Here is a 16,206-nt window from a genome sequence, read left to right as displayed (position 1 = left end):
GCAACCCAAAGTGACAGCCACTGCATAAATACAAAACAAAGCAACTGCCCTTGATTCAGAGAGCACACACTGTGGTTATAAGACAAGAGGAAATAAATGGATGTAGACAAGGGAACAAAGGAAAACGGAGACCGTATAGTCAGGGTAAGAGGCCAGTGTCATAATGAAATGGTTGTTTATCAGCTTACTGCTACTTTTCTAAGTTTACTATTTTTAATTCAGGGAAAGCATTGAGTGAGGTACAATATGGCCAGATACAAGAAGCTTACATTCTCTACTTAAACTGAATGGACAACCAAGTCCTTATGCAGAATGACTTTGTGCTACAGGGGAGCAAAGAAAGGGAAGAGCTGTAAGAAATGCAGTGTGACAGATAGGCTGCCTTGCTAAAAGGATACAGAATTCTACAGGCAGGCTATTAACTAGATGAGCCAAAACTAGTACAGTGATACTTTGTACAGTAGCCTTCAAAAGGAAATAGCTGCCATTATAATTTGGTTCCATTTAAATTGATTTCCAACACTGGCTGGACAAGGGGCCAAATAATGTTAAAAAACAATACAAATGAAACTTGCGAGAGCACTTCTTTACCTCTGTTTCTGGTTTAGTGTCTATTTCTCTCTCCTGGGCTAGAAGAAAGTGACCGTTGTGTGTCAGAGTTGGGAGTTTGATAACTGAACAGTCTTAGTGTGGGTAGGACTGAGTAAGAAATGAAATTAGGCAAAAGTCTTTTCTTGTCTTTCAGATGGGGCCTGAGCTCTAGAAAACGAATGTTCATGCTCCATCTACTCACCCACTGAAGCTTTACAAATAATGGAAACCACTCTTCTTTGCAGTTGCTGCTAACTGGTTTGGGTTTGGCTTTTTTTTTTTTTTTTTAAGAAGAGTTGATAGTGTGTGTTTAATATCTACCCTTTAAAAGTTGTGGATGCTACTGCATGGGATGAGACAGAAGATGCCAGGTGACTCCCACGCTCTAGTTGGGTCTCTGCCCTTGGAAAGAAGTCTTCTCCCTGACTTGCTGCTAGCTTTGCTTCCTCCTCTTGTAGCAGAACTGCATCTGTACCAGTAAGTTACAAAACAATCTTGATTTAGTCTTTAATCCATACTAAATTAAAAACCTAGGAGTTGCCCTCCTGTCTTTGTCCCATACTTGATAGGTTACTCAATGGACTTGACCATGGCAACAAAGCAGACCACAACTCTTGCACACTCCCAGCATAGCAAAGTGCTCCCTTATCACCAGGGATCCTGGTTTTCTCTGATAAAAATTGCAAATTCTCTGATAAAAACCCCCAAATCCATTATTAAAATTAAAAACCCCCCACAACCTCCCCCTAGCCCTGCTGGTGCCCCTCACTTGCCCCCAAAGCCATCCCAACCCTGCTGGTATCCCTCATTGCCCCAACATCCCCCCCGACCCTACTCGTGCCTTTTCCGCCACCCACAGCTCCTGCCCCCTGGCCCTGCTGGAGAGGGCCACCAGCTGCCAGAGCTATGGGGCCAGGGACCCAAGTCTGCAGCTCCCTGCCCCCAACAGCACAAAAGCAGCATGGAACCAGCTCCCCAATGCTCCACCTGCTCAGGTACGGGCAGGGCTAGCTCATGGCCCCTCCACCCCTGCCGGTGCCCCACAGCCATGACCTGCAACCCCCCAGCCCTGCCAGAGGAGCCCCCAACCCCCTAAAAGCCCCACTTACATCAGGCTTCAGGACAGAAGAGTGAAGCTGAGCTGAGTGGAGCTGTGGCCGACTGAGAGCCTCAGGCCCCACCCTTCCCCTTCTCCCTCCGGGCAGAGTGGGGGGTTTCCTGCCTGGTTGCAAACAGCTCTTGTAGGCTGGAGCTCAACCAGCTTGCAGAGCTGTTTGCAAAAGCAGGGAATCCGTGGGTTTCTCTGCTAAAAGGAGAAATCCATGTTTTCTCTGATAAAAAGGGGAAATCTGTGGTTTTCTGTTAATCTGTGGGAAATGGAAAACCAGGATCCCTGCTCATCACATACACAGTAGAGAAACAAATAAAGCGGGACTGCTATTTAAGACTAAAACATGAGCCAATGCTCAGAGGCCTAGGGAAATCCTAGGGCAAATACATGAGTTTTAATATTGGGGTAATTTTGGAGTTTGAACCGGAGAAGAAAATTTCAGAGTTGCTCTTGTAATCACACACAGGAGAGCAAAGGGTACAGCTGGCAATCCAGCCAATTGACTGGTCAAATATTGTCAATTGACTGCATATTTTTGATTGGTCAAAGATTATAGCAATTTTACAAAAGCAAACTATACTTTTTTTGCAATTTTGCAATGGAAAAGTTGTGCTTTTTCTGTGTCTTATTTGGAGCAACTGGCAATTTTTTACAATTTTTGACCAGTATTTGACCGGTCAAACTTTATTTGACTGGTCAAATACGCAACCCTAGGAAAGGGTAAGCAGCTGAGAAAAGACACAGCAAGATGGGAACTAGAACCCCATTATGGGGACGTGAAGACAGTGCAAGAGTGAAGAGGTAACATAAAACAAACACAAATTATAATATTTACAGATAAACTATGCTGAATGCAGCTACAGAATAAAAACATAATGTGAATAAGCTAAGACTAATTTCCATAACTGTTCCTGAAGAACCAACGTAGTAAAAGATAAGTCAGTGCTTCAATGAGGAAACACATGAAGACTTTTTTTTTTTTTTTTTTTTTTAAGATGACTGTTGGTTCTAAGCACAAACATCAAAAGGAATGCTCTATTCCTAGGTGTCAGAACAGTGTAGTAGATCCAAAACCTAATGGAAAAGTGAAACATTTACTCAAGTCTTGATCTAGCAACCATTTGCTTCATGTATTTTATGCCAGTCATTTACTCCCACCTCACTTCTCCAAGCTCATGGCTTTAGAGCCAAGCTCTCTGGTGGCATGATTTCAGCACCTTCAGCGGAATCCCTCCTGAAGAGAAGTTAGCCTTAATGTTCAGCTGCCAGAAAGTGTCTTGGCACAGACTCATGCTACAATAAGAAGCTCTATCTTTTGCAGTATAAGAAATCCAAATCCTTTCTTGAATTATTACAAAGGAATGCTAGTCAAGATGGATTTTCTTGTAGGAAAGAACCTTCTGAAACAGTTTGAGTTTAAGACTCATCTAGCCTACTTTCCAAGTTACTTCTTACCTCTACAAGATGTGCGCATACGTGAAGTTGGGTTTTCCTACAAGAACTGGATTATGCTCAAATTTTCCCTAAAATACATTCCAGGCCCAGCATGGAAGAAACCTACACAAAAGGAGAACACTGGAAAGTATTGACCTTAAGATAGGAGTTATAATGGAAGCCTTCATAAAACCTTATCCAAAATTCTATCAAACAAATGCTAACCTAAACAGTGCTAATTTACAATTTGAATCTACTGTACTGATAGAACCTATACAGATTGGAAGCCATGGGTTTTATTCCAAAAGGAAACCCATGAATTATGTTGTTAACAGATGCTGACAGTATTATTTAATACTGATCCTCACCCACACCTGAAGACTTGATGCCAGAGACCAGCTATTAAGACAGAAAATAGTTCAAAATAAGATGATAAACAAAAAACACTGTGTTGGATGGCAAGACACACCACTGAAAAGTACTTGGTCTTACTTGAACTGGATACTTTTAGTAAGGCATTTTATAGAAGGGTTGTGGTGAGCAATGACCTGGTAACTAAAGCCAGCCACACAGTTTTTTAGTTCAATATGGCTCCCTCAAAATAAAGCATCCAGCATTCCAAGTTTATAAGAGCTTGTTAAAAGGAGAAAAAAAAGTTACAGGCAAGATACCTCCAATGCCAGCAGATCTGTGTTTGTTCAAAGGACTGAGTGTACTGAACGCAAATTTCTGAAACAGTTTTCAGAAGTACAGGCCAATCTTTCTAACTGGGCATGATTTCAGTAGAGAATGCCACTGCCCATCTATTTCCCAGAAGCACTGAAGAAGCGCAATTCTTCAGATGCAAACCATTACCCCAGAGATGCTGCACCAGAACAAACACATGAAAAAGCAAAGAACTAAAAAACAGGTGGGCAGCACCTTACAATTACTTTAAATGGTTATGTTAAGGACCAAAATTAACCATGCAAAATATCTTTTGCTAAATCGAGATGTTAACAGCAACACTGAACAAATGGAGTAGATCTCACAGGAGCGCAGTAAGTTCTTTGTTCTTCCCTTGCTTTCATATCAGAGTAGTGATCCTCAAGGTGGAACCTGCTATCAATTGCCAGTTATCTTGTCACATTTAAAGTACTTTGATCTACTGTTTTCTTGTAGCTTGGTTTAACAATTGGAATCTTTTTATAATGTCATGCTGGAAGGTTTTGGAAGCAATCAGCAAGTGTGCCTTGGCTCTGTAGTAATAACAGATCTCTGACAAGTATGTTAGTCATCCTTCACTCTGGATGAAAAGAAGTAAAATTAAATTTCCTTTTTGGCATAAGAGAGTTGAAATAGAAAGCCACTGCTGACATTACTGTCCATACAGGAATACTAAGCAAGTACTCACTCTGAGAGATTTAAGAGTAAACCAAAATCCAAAGGCTGGTACATTGTTTAAAAGATGGCTGTGATTTTCAAAGTGAAAAATGCAAGAAGAAGGAAGCTAGTAGTAGCAAGACTATGTTAAGTATCTGAGAAAGAAAGAGAGAGAGAGAGTGTATACAGTCCTTCCAGGCAGCGTTGTCTGAAAAGGTAGGCATGGAAACTGAGCAAAGAACTGCCTCCTTTGGTTCCTCCTGTGTTCAGGGTACTAGCACTTTAGTCAGTCTTTCTAAATACATAGTATTGGACCAAAAAAACCCAAAAATTCAGCCTCTGTGAACAAAAACAGCCCAGCAACATAGTTCTGAATGTTGGCTACTCAGTTAAGACTAAGGTACAAAATATTAGGGATTTAAAAAATGTTAATACCATAGGTATGCAGAACTCTACAGTAATGTTGTGTTTGAAAGATCTGAGACATTGAAAAAGGTGCTATACAAATTCAAAGTATTACTTACTTATGGTGTAGTCATTTCTGAGTTGACAGGTTCTTTGTTTCTTGTCATGAGGAATGAGAAGTACAAATTTCCAACTATGTTCTGTTACTGATTATTTCAAAGATATACTTTCAGCCAGATAGAAATCTACACCTTTCACAGAAGAGATGACCACTTTCTGAGATACACCACTATCTTTTCTAGTAATTTTACCTTCACTACTGCCTGCTGGACAGTCTCCTTTAATGTCTCCAGAGATGCTTCCATTTTCTGTCTCTATGCAGTCATCAAGAGAGGGCAGGGGCAGATGGTGGTCATCGGGTTTCCCCATGTTGTTATAGAAACCAGGGATCAGGAACGTGATGTTCTAAAATATAAAATCCAACATTTTGAGCTTAGACTGCCTGTTTGCTAGAGGAGAGCTGGTACCCATGACTGGGTGCAGGGAAGGGGAAGAAGGTGAAGAAAGCAACCCAACCTCATCTTTGTGGAAGGTAAAACATTAACCACATCAACAACTGTGAACAAGAAAATGCAGTCTGCACTATCCAAAATTCATTCCTTCTAATTTCTTCACATCAGAGGGCTGAGCTTTTATGACAAATTTACTTGGGCACATTCCATACTAAGTTCTTACTGAACAAGAGGAACTAATTATTTTGCTGACAGACAGACTCAACATCAAAGAAACTTTACAACATTGATAGACTTTCTGATGTACACCAATCATTTGAGGATGGGGAGGTAGAGAAGTTTAAAATCAGAGCCTCACCTTTCCCAGCAGCTCTTTTTTCTCATAACCAAACAGCATTAAAGCAAAACTGCTGTTGATGCCATGGATGGTGCCATCTGGTTGGAGCAGGATAAGCCCACTGATGGTGGTGAAAACCCAGACTGTAGCAGAGTAAGAATAGTCCTTGGAAGGTCCTGTGTTGCCCTCTTGTCGGACTCCATCCTTTAGCTCTGGGGCTTTGTCCTCATCAGGAAAGGTAGCATTCAGCTTTAAACTGAGGGGAAATGTTGTGCCCTCTCTGGCTCGGCCTACAGATCTCTGGATCTTGAGATTCTAAAGATACGCATATACATATAGCAGATCAAATTATGCACACAAAAGCATTTGAGACACAAGGACCAAACCCAATGTCCCCCACACTCTTTTTTACCAAAAGACCCTAAAATGAAAGTGAGGGGCCTTAGTTTAATTCCTAGCTAGGAAATGCCTGAACAATAGCCAAAAATCCCATCTGGAGTGGCTGCAAACCTATTATCAAGTGATAAATCTGTCATCAAAGGCTGCATTTGTTTCATAACTGGTAAAACCAAATCAAAGTAAATCCAAAGAGAAGTGGAGGATCTAAGTCACCAGTGTGAAGAGCAGGACACAGGTTTGCTGGTAGCCTGTACTGTACCTTTGGAATTTTCTTGCCAGGAGGAGGGATTTGCACCGAGGGAATCAGATCTGTTATATAGAGCCCAACTACTTCTTCCAATGATGTGTAACCATGGAGATGAGTAAAAAGAAGGTCACATGATGTAATCTCTCCCTTAGGAAAAAAGTGCATATGCATATTGTAATCACAATGTTTTAACTACAGTCAATCCCATTCCCAGAAAGCAGTTTCTGATGCTATCAGACAATGCTTATAAAAAGTGCCTATAGAGACAGAAAGCCAAAGACAGTCCTGGAGTCGCTATACAGATGTGGCATGAAGAAAGGCCATTGTAATGCACACAATCCATTGCCTGCACCTCAAATCCTCATGTGGTAAGTGTGTTGGGAGGGCAGGGCAGGGTGAAGAGTGAGATTCCTTCTATAATTTTCCCCAGCTAAAAAAGACCCAAGAGGTTCAGGATATTTGTTAAATCCTTTGCAGTACTCTAGCTATTCTAGCCCAAGACATCCTTTAAGAAGAAGTTGCACATTCCAACATGTTTAGTTGAGAATGTCAAGAAGGAAATGAACTGGTAAAGTTATGTGGGAGAAACCTGCACAGGGTCTACTCATACTATCCAGCTTCAGCCAGTGCTACACCCAACTTTCAGGTCAGGACTACCCAGCTGTTTACTGAAGCTTTTAAGACTTCATAACTTGCTCTTGTGCCAAATTGCCATCTCATTTTGTGGCTAACCGACCAGAACACTCACATTGCTTCTGAAGGAAACAGAGGCAGAGAGTCTTTCCACTGGTTCCATCACAACCATGCAGCATTGATTATCCTTGCTTCTCATTCTTCTCATCCAGACTGAGACGGGGATCTTTTCATTCCTACAGTCTATAACATCCACCTAGAAACAACAGGACCAGCATTGGATGCAGCATAACTCTATGCCTCGCCCTTACCTGTCAGCTTTCAGATATGAATTTTGATTTATGATCTCTGCCCCTCCCAGTGTTTTAAAAATACTTTTTGTTGGACATCTAATGTTTCTGAACTGGGCAAAGTCAAAAAGTCTCATTGCTTGTTGGCAAATCCCCTTGCATTCATTAAAAATAAAATAGTTAAATGAGAACCTCTCTTTGTATTAGAAGGACTTTTATAAACTGTTCTGGCCAGGATCACAAGAATGCATAGCTGCGTCATTGAATCAAAGATGAACTAGGAGTAAGACAAATGTAAGTCTTAAAGCAACAGTGATCCCAAACTTATTATAAGGCACTGAAACCTGAAAAAGTGTCAAAGCAAGCTTTCTCTTTGTGTGTACCTACAATGTGAACAAAGCACAGGAAACTGAGGAAGTCTTGCTAACGTTTCCTTCCCTTCCCCACTTACTCATCCTTGGGGCCTGGAAAAAGTAAGTTATTTTCTAAGTTACACCAGAAACCTAGGCCAGTACATAAAAGCCCAGGATCATAAGAGACCAAAACAACTCCTTTATATATATCCTATTCCTAAGCTGCAGTCTGCAACCAAGAATTTGCCCAATGCATGTGTACCGGCCCATTTTCCATCTTTCCTTTTATTGTATAAACATGCACGAAGGCACTATAGATCTATATATTTCTCTCCAACGTTACAGCTCAATCGAATTCTCCCTTGACACCCCCCCCCTTCTTATTCTCCCGACAAAAATCCTGTTTAGGTTTTCCAAATCTGAAACAGTATGCAACATTAAGACTTCTTTATGCTTAAATCAATCAAACAGCTTTGACTTCTAAACTTCATATGTGGCATCCCCAATTAACATGAAACCTCAAGAAACAGTACCTTTGTTTTGCTGGAAAAATATGGCATTAACATATAGGGGGCTGGCTGTATACAGCCTGTTATTTTCTTCAACCTCAGCTGAAGAGTTTCCTGAAATGTCATTAATAAGAGTGTCATTCCACTTAAAGTCTCATCCAGAAAAAAGTATGAGAGGTTACCTTGTGAGGGTCATAGGCAGTTGTCAAATCCAGAACAACTACCAGACCTTTGAAACAAGACAAGTCAATGGTATTAGTGTAGATTCCACCTTTAAGAGATAGCTGTATTGTTTTCAGCAGCAAAAATGCTACTTTCATGTTTTGCTGATGTAAAAGGTTCTTCCTGAACAAGAGAATTCTTTCCTCTCTGTTATCTGTACCATCCACGCCAGGCCATTTACCGTTTTACATTCCCTTGAAAGAATGAGTTTATGCATTATGCCATGGCTCCATAACAGTGAGCCTATAAAGTACTTGAAATTGCAGCAGTTTAGAGTTAGTATCTCTGCCGGATGTTTAATTTTTGTCCAGGGCCTGATCTAATCAAACCTAAACTTTTCTTCCCAAATTTGGTGCAAGGCAGAGGAAGCTAAAGCTCTGAAGTGCTACAAATCTTTTCAGAAAAAAAAAAAAAAAACGCCAGCAGGGAAAAATAGATAGAAGTTCATCTTTCTTCAGAGCAGGGCTGTTCAATTGGCAGCTTCTAAACTCCATGTGACCCATGAAATGTTAAGCTGCAACCCCTGGGCTCCTGCCCAATGACCCCTCTCCCTATCACTCCAACTACAACAGCAGCCAGTCTTCAAGGTCCTCCTCCCTTCTTCAGTTTCTGCTGCCTGCTGAGAAAGGTGAGAGCGAGCCTGGGACCACACAGATGCATGGTGCAGCAGTGGTCAGGAGGAGTGCCTGTGTGGACATGAAGTGCAGTGAAGGATGGGTACAGATACATGGTGCAGCAGTGGTTGGGGGCAGAGGGTGAGGAGAAGAGCTCCCACACACTGTAGCAGTGAGAAGGGCTCCTGCATGGTACAGCAGAGAGGGGCACATCCAAAGAGACAGCCATGACCCACTGGCATGTAGCCCCTGCTGGTAAGGCCCATGGGGCATTCAGCCCCCAGATGCTTAGTACAGTAAAAGTTCTGTTAACCAGCATTCTATAAGCCAGCACGCTCAATTCACCAGCATGCAGGCTTGTAAGATAAAGTAAAACCGGAAGTGCCCACCGTGACACTACTGTTTTCTCTAAGCCCCCATGGCCTGGGGCAAAGCTGCCTGCACTGCCGAGCCCCCTGTGGTCTGGGGGCATAAACAGGCTATGCGGGGCCCACCTCCCTGTCCCATGGGAGGGGCAGCGATGTGGCGGGAAGGACGGGCCATAGGAGGGGTGGCGAGAGAAGTGGCGGCCTAGGCTGCTCAATTAACCAGCATATTTTGTTATCCGGCATCCCCCATTCCCGGGGGATGCCGGATAACAGAGCTTTTACTGTAGTTGGACAGCCCTATCTCTGTTTTCACACAAGCACAGCTGACAATACCAGGAACAAGTCTTTTGGGGCATTTTTTTCTTAAATAACAAGTTATACCTCCTCGGAACCTTACGGGCAAAATATCAACTCTTCTTTTACTTTCACGGAAGTGTTCGGTCATGGATTTTTCATAGTATTGACCAAATCTGACAACCTTATAATTCATGGAATGCCATTTAAAAGAATGGTAGTGTTAGAGTAATGTTGTAGTCATGACAGTCTAGGAATTATGCACGAGGCAAGGATTTCCTAGGGTGATATATTTCATTAGATCGACTGCATAGTTGGGACAGTTAGATAAGTATTCTTGTGTAACTTTGAATATCTTGGATTTGAAAGCTTCTCTAACTCTAGCCCAACTACATAGTTGGTCTAATAAAAGATATCACCCTAAGAAATCTTTGCATCGCACATAATTCCTGAACCATCATGGCTACAAAAGAATGGAATTTTTTCTTTAAGGATAGTTAAGAAGACAGGTCTTGGGGGAATCTTGCTTTAGCAAAAAAAATGGTTCCATGTTAAGCAATTTGCATTCATTCTTTACCTAACATCCATTATGAATTCACATGGTCACAGTCATCCTTACTGTACATATCAGTACAAGGAAGAGTCTTGCAGGTGCCTCCCAAGAAACATGTATACTTTTTTCAAACCCATATGAGCAAGAAGTCAGTCAAAGTTTAAAAAAAACCCTCTTCTTCATTGTCACAAGTATTAAGGAAATCAGATATAACCCAGAAAGATGTATCAAAGTATACAGAAGATTTCAATTGGAATAACTGTACAAGTATACTTATGTACAGGAATATCTGTTCGAGCATCTCACATACCACTGTCCCAGAAAACCCAGCTGCACATCCGTTGGCCTCCAAGTGCTCCTCTCCCAGGATTTCTACTGTACCCTGACTGAATTTTGATATCAAGTGGGACAACCTTTGACCAATCAGCTCATGACTACTATACCCAAGAAGCTTGCAGGCTTTGTCATTGGCAACCCGAATCTAAAAGAGAGGAAAAAATAGTCAGGAGTCTGTCTGTAATTCTTCTACTGGGTTGTTGCTTTAGTAGCTCATAAGGTTACTTCCCCTCTCAATGGCAGCTGAAATTCATAGGTCCTCTTCATTATGAATCCTGTTACATGTTTTATTTCCTTACTTCATAGTACTCCTAGAATGTTTATGATGTCTACCAAAATCTGATGAGGGACAGAGACATTCCTCTCACTAGCCTTTGTCTTTACTTATATATTACATACACCCGTATGCTGCTTGTCTTGTTGAAATAAGTATATCAAGTGGAATAAAGCTATAAAGTAAGGATTATAAGCAAACACTGAGTAGAACTATAGTTTCAGAAATCTAAAAGTAGCAGAAGTGCCTTAACACCATCCAAGACTTTCACTTCACGGCTTCTAAAGTCCAATTAGCTAACTCTTTTAACTGAACAGCAATTACTTGAAATGAATCAGAGTAGTAAAGTAGGTCATGTTAGCATAGAGAAAGGATCCTTCTTTACAAGCTGTATCAAGCCACATTTCACTCTTCAGTTCAGCTTCCATCTACTTCAGTTGTGAATTCTGACTTGGTAGTTTTAAATAAGTAATTATCTATGGCATAAGATGGGCTGACCCAGATCCAAAAAGGTACAATAGCGACACAACCCCTGTACTTCTTACAGATAGTTTACAGGTCTAAATAGAGAATTAAATATTGGGCCTCCATCTTTCTGTTTGTGGAAAGCCTGAACTCTCAGTCATTGATATGCACTACAGTAAGATTAAAGTTGCATAGCATTAATACATTTAAAACAAAACAAAACAAAAGTTTTAAGAATAAAACTTTTCTTAACAATTGTTGTTACTCCTCTGTATCCTACTTGGGAAATGTTTAAGATATCTGTTGTTTGCTTTTTGTCTTGTATATTCAGAGCAGTCCCTGGGGGGGGTGAACTGGGGCAACTGCCGCAGGCCCTGTGCTTTGGGGGGGGCCCCCAAAGTGAGGCAGAGAGGCCACAGCGACGCCACACTGCCACTATCTTCACATCTGGCTCCTTGGTATTCCCCTCCCACCCCTCTGCCACTGAATCTGGGGCCTCTAGCCGCTTGGCACCACCTCCTGCTCACCGCTGAATCTGCCACTGGCTTCCTCACATCCGGGGGTGGGGCCCCGCACAGGCTGATTTGCCCTGGGCCCTGCACCGTGCTTGGGTCATCTCTGTGTATATTTCACCAATTACAGAAGACAGCTGAGATCAGTGGGTAGTTAGTGGTCGTAGGATGATAATCTCAAGAATTTAAATAAAAGAATGACCAAGTCCACTTAGCAGTACAAGTAAAAATAACACAACTTTTGAGCCTATATAACACAACACTATATGGCATAACAGAATTATACACGGTTTATTTTTAACAGTTAGTACTAGCAGATACAAATAGGTACCTCTGTTGTTCTGATATCCACAGTGAATATAGCTTTGTTTGGGTTGCGTACAGCAGTCGGGAAGGACTGGGCATACTCCTCTACAGTCAGGGCATTCAAGAAGGAATTAGAAGTGCTACCAAATGAACTGGATAGGGAGTCTGATCCCAGTCGAACCCAAGAGTTACTAAGTTTGCTGGTACTAATGTTGTGAGCAGCCAGTGAAGACAAACAATAAGAACTCCATCCATGCCCTATGATAAGGAAAGAGAATCAGCTACAGAAATCTGCAAATTGAGCATTTACATGAGAGAGAATGTTCACAGAAGATTAATCATCAGCTGAAACAAATTTCAAATAGTTACACATAAAAACATAAATTTTGAGGCTAAGGTAGGATCTTAAACTATTCATAATGACAGTAATAATAATGAAAACACTGCTAACTCATACAATTGCTTGGACTGGATGTAGCAAGTATTCCAGTGGCTATAACCCAAAGAATGAAAAAATTGTGCTTTTGCGTGATAACCATTAACATAATTCTGCTTGCCTTTAGCTCAAACCAAGTAAAATGCAAAAAAAATCTGTTGTTTTAATAATCTAAGCTCCAGTTATTTTAAATATTTGTTTAGTCAGAAGTCAGTTAATTAACTGTTCATAACTAAAGCAGATCTGTGATTGAAATGCTACCCTAGTCCTCAGTTCTCATAACTATGTGAAAGTGCACATCTTGCCAACCAACTGTGCCAAAAGTCTTGGCAGCGCTGCCTGTAAACTGTACTTCAGGAAGTGGCAGAGCATCAACCGTGAAGCCTCACCATTTCACTCCTGAAAAAAGCAGCTTTCAGGAATAGACAGCATTGACAAAGGGGTCAAAATTGGAGCAGTCTGATAGTATCTATACCAGTTATGCCCAAACTTTTCATTCCACAGGCCAGATTGGCAGTGCTAAATCCATCTGTGGGCCAGACCCAGATGATGGGCCCAATCTGGAGCATGGGGCAGAAGGGGCCCTGCCCCAATTCAGCTGGGCAGCAATGGCTCAGCCCCATCCCAGCAGGGTGGGCAGGAATGGCCTGGCCCCATTTCAGCTGCAGAGGGGAAGGCAGCCCAGGCTGATACAGGCTGATAGGGGCATGGATGGGCAGTAGGCCTGTATGAAGTGGCTGGCATTCGCTTCGGATTCAGCCGATTTAGGAGACAGTAATTTGATTCAGTGATTTGAATCACTGTCCTGAATTGATTCAACTGAATCTAATTCGGAGATTTGGCTGCTCCCGAATCAGCAGAATTTCTGAATCACACAGGCCACATCCCCCGCGCACTCTCTCAGCCCCACCCCAGCTCTTTGAAAAATAAAAGCCCCTACTCACTGGCTCCTGCCCAGTGAGGGCTGATCCCCGCTGCCCCCGACTGCCCTTTGCCACATGGTAGGGCTCTGCTATGAGCCCATGGACCCCCGCCCACTCTCCCAGTCCCGCTATGGCTGCCTGCCTGCCTCAGGTCCTGGGCTTTTAAAAAACAAAACAAAACAGCCCCATATTTACCTGCTCCTGCCCAGCAGGGGGTGGTAATCCCTACTGCCCCGCAGTGCATGGTAGGGATCTTCCATGAGCCCCCAGAAGCCCCAAGGCTGTTGCAGCAGCTGGTAAGTCCAGAGGTTTGGGGTTTTTTTAAAGGGCCGGGAGCTGTGGTGAACGGGGCAGCCATGGGCAGGGGGGAAATACGTGGGGGGCAGGGGAGGGCTTGTGGCAGAGCCCCCCCATGCAGCACGGGGCAGTGGTGGGCAGCAGACAGTGACTGGAAGCTTTTTTTTAAAGAGCCAGGAGCTGGGGCTGGGCAGGGCAACCATCAGGGGGCTAGGAGAGCGGGTGGGGGTTGGGGGGTGCTCAGGAGGGCTGTGAACCAGGCAGGGGTCCCCCCGTGGTCCCCTCTCCCTCCTCCAGCCTCCCCTCCCTCGCCACCTACTTACTAGCATGGAATCCGGGTCCAGCTCCCTGCTGCAGCCAGCCAGGACTGCCCAAATCACCGAAGCTCTCCAAATCTTTCCTGAATCGATTCAGAGAGCTTCAAATCGATTTGGACCTTTTAATTGGTCCCAATTTGCTTTGGATTCAGAGGTTCAGCCACCAAATCGACCGAATCTCTTCTGAACCGAATCAGCACCCAAAGCTCTGCACAGCCCTAATGGGCAGCCCAGCTCCATCTGCCCCATGCTGCATGGGGTGAGGGGGCAACCTGGCCCTGATCCAGCCACATGGGGGAGAGGGATAGAGGAACCAGCCAGGGCTCAATCTAACTGTGGAGTGTAAGGCCAGCCTGGGCCCCATATAGCCACATCGCAAGAGCCTGAGCGAGGCCTGATTGACTGTGTGGGGCTCAGTATTTTGGCAGCAGGGGTGCAGTGGGAGTATTAATTGACACTGCTCCCTGCAACTAAATTTTCTGACCTGTGGGGACCCATGGCTCCGAGAGGTGGATTTGGCTTGCAGGCCAGGGGTTGAGGACCCCAATCTATATAGTTACACTGTCTGCAACTAGTATATTGTAACAGATGTACCCAGCCCACGAATACATTCCAAATTCAGTTCCCTCCCCTCTCAATTCCCCTAGTACCAATATAATCTTCTCCCCGTTCCTTCCTCCCCCTGCCAGTTATTTCTTTAATTCTGTCATTTCTGATCTACAAGGCAAACCTTACAGACATTTAAAAGCATGCACATCTCTTCAGTTAACAAGTTCACATTGACAGAATACTGTGAGATAATCACCAGACAAAGATGCTTTACTCCGGCAGAGTTGAGAAAGCTGGCTTTTCCTGCTCTTGTTGGTCCAAGGATAGGATTTGCTTAGCTCATCAGAGTCATTTAGTCCTGGGAGGGACAACCCCGGTGAGGAGCATCCAAGCCCCTGTTCACCAGAGCTGTGTTCCATGACTGCCATATTCAAACTGTCACGTCACCCTAGGGATCCACCATCTCTGAAGGAAATACAAAAGAGTTCAGTCAGATTTACAAGTTGTAATTCAAAGCATAAGGGCACCTTGTCAGTGTGCCTCAGACCTAGCCACAATGAGGAGTGAGACAAGGCCTTGGGTAACGTTTTCTGAAGCGTTTTATCATTTGTGTCCAGTTTTCAAAAGGCCCCAGGGTGTCTAAATGACCTCACTTAGGACCATTTTACCCTCAAACACCACAAGGCAAATAAAACACCACCACCACCACCATGGCATCCCATAGGAGGACTAGGCCCAATGGTCACAAACTCTTGGAAGACCATTTTAGGCTGGACATAAGGAAAAACTTCTTTACTGTCTGAGTCTCCAGGACCTGGAATAGACTCCCCAAAGAGGTGGTGCAGGCACCTGGTGGATTCCTTTAAGAAACACTTGGATGCCTATCCTGCTGGGATCACTTGACCCCAGCTGACTGCCTGCCTGCCCTCTGGGCAGGAGGCAGGACCCAATGATCTTGCTAGGTCCTTCCAGCCCTAATGTCTATGAATCTACGAAGGCCAAGTTTTTCCATGGCTGTATGAGCCTTTGATCTCTGTTCTTAACACCCATCTGGCTTTTCCAAGTTACTTCTAAAGAAGGAACCCACCCCTCAGCCAGCCCTGCTTCTCATTACTAGGGTCATTTTCAAACACAGAAAAAGGCTGTACTAGTGACAGGCTCTTCCTTAAGCCTAACCTTTACTACATGTTTCTGATGAGCTACATGGAAATTCCCAGGAACACAAAGTAAAAGTGTCCTACAACAGAGGGAGACACAAGGTACCCCCACACCTAGGTACCACTTCACCACCTTCCCCTGCCTCGAGGGCTGCTCTTCTTGCCCTGCGCTCCCTGCCTGCCCAGCTGCTCCCAGCTGGATGGGCAGCTCTGCCCTGCCCTCTCCTCCCTGACCGATCCGCTGCTCTGCCGTCCGCTCCCTGCCCTGCCTGCCCCCCCGCAGGGACCTGCGAGCCTCCTTGAGCCAGTTACGGCCTCACCAACCCGGCGCCGCCGCTCCCCCAAGCCACAAAAGGCCGGGAGCGACTCCGTGCCCCGCAGCCCGGAGACACGGGGATGA

At 43.9% G+C, this 16,206-nt stretch overlaps 1 protein-coding gene across 2 annotated transcripts in view; it reads right to left on the bottom strand.

Annotated features, from left to right (window-relative positions):
- Positions 1-15,109, bottom strand: part of PASK (PAS domain containing serine/threonine kinase) — a 31,693-nt gene extending 16,584 nt beyond the window's left edge. For both annotated transcript variants that reach the window (XM_019543032.1, XM_019543033.1), the window contains exons 1-8: positions 14,906-15,109; positions 12,153-12,385; positions 10,545-10,715; positions 7,147-7,287; positions 6,411-6,545; positions 5,774-6,067; positions 5,215-5,368; positions 913-1,060 (exon numbers count right to left, since the gene is read on the bottom strand). In XM_019543032.1, coding sequence (XP_019398577.1) covers positions 913-1,060; positions 5,215-5,368; positions 5,774-6,067; positions 6,411-6,545; positions 7,147-7,287; positions 10,545-10,715; positions 12,153-12,385; positions 14,906-15,077 — 1,448 coding nt within the window. In that variant the 5' untranslated portion in view covers positions 15,078-15,109. The remainder of the gene's footprint in view (positions 1-912; positions 1,061-5,214; positions 5,369-5,773; positions 6,068-6,410; positions 6,546-7,146; positions 7,288-10,544; positions 10,716-12,152; positions 12,386-14,905) is intronic.
- Between the last annotated feature and the right edge of the window lie 1,097 nt (positions 15,110-16,206).

The sequence above is a fragment of the Crocodylus porosus genome, unplaced genomic scaffold (assembly GCF_001723895.1).
Source record: "Crocodylus porosus isolate Cpor-Errol unplaced genomic scaffold, CroPor_comp1, whole genome shotgun sequence".
Taxonomy (NCBI): Eukaryota; Metazoa; Chordata; order Crocodylia; family Crocodylidae; genus Crocodylus; species Crocodylus porosus.
Note: the sequence above shows the minus strand (reverse complement) of the source record. Positions and strands in the feature narration are given on the sequence as shown.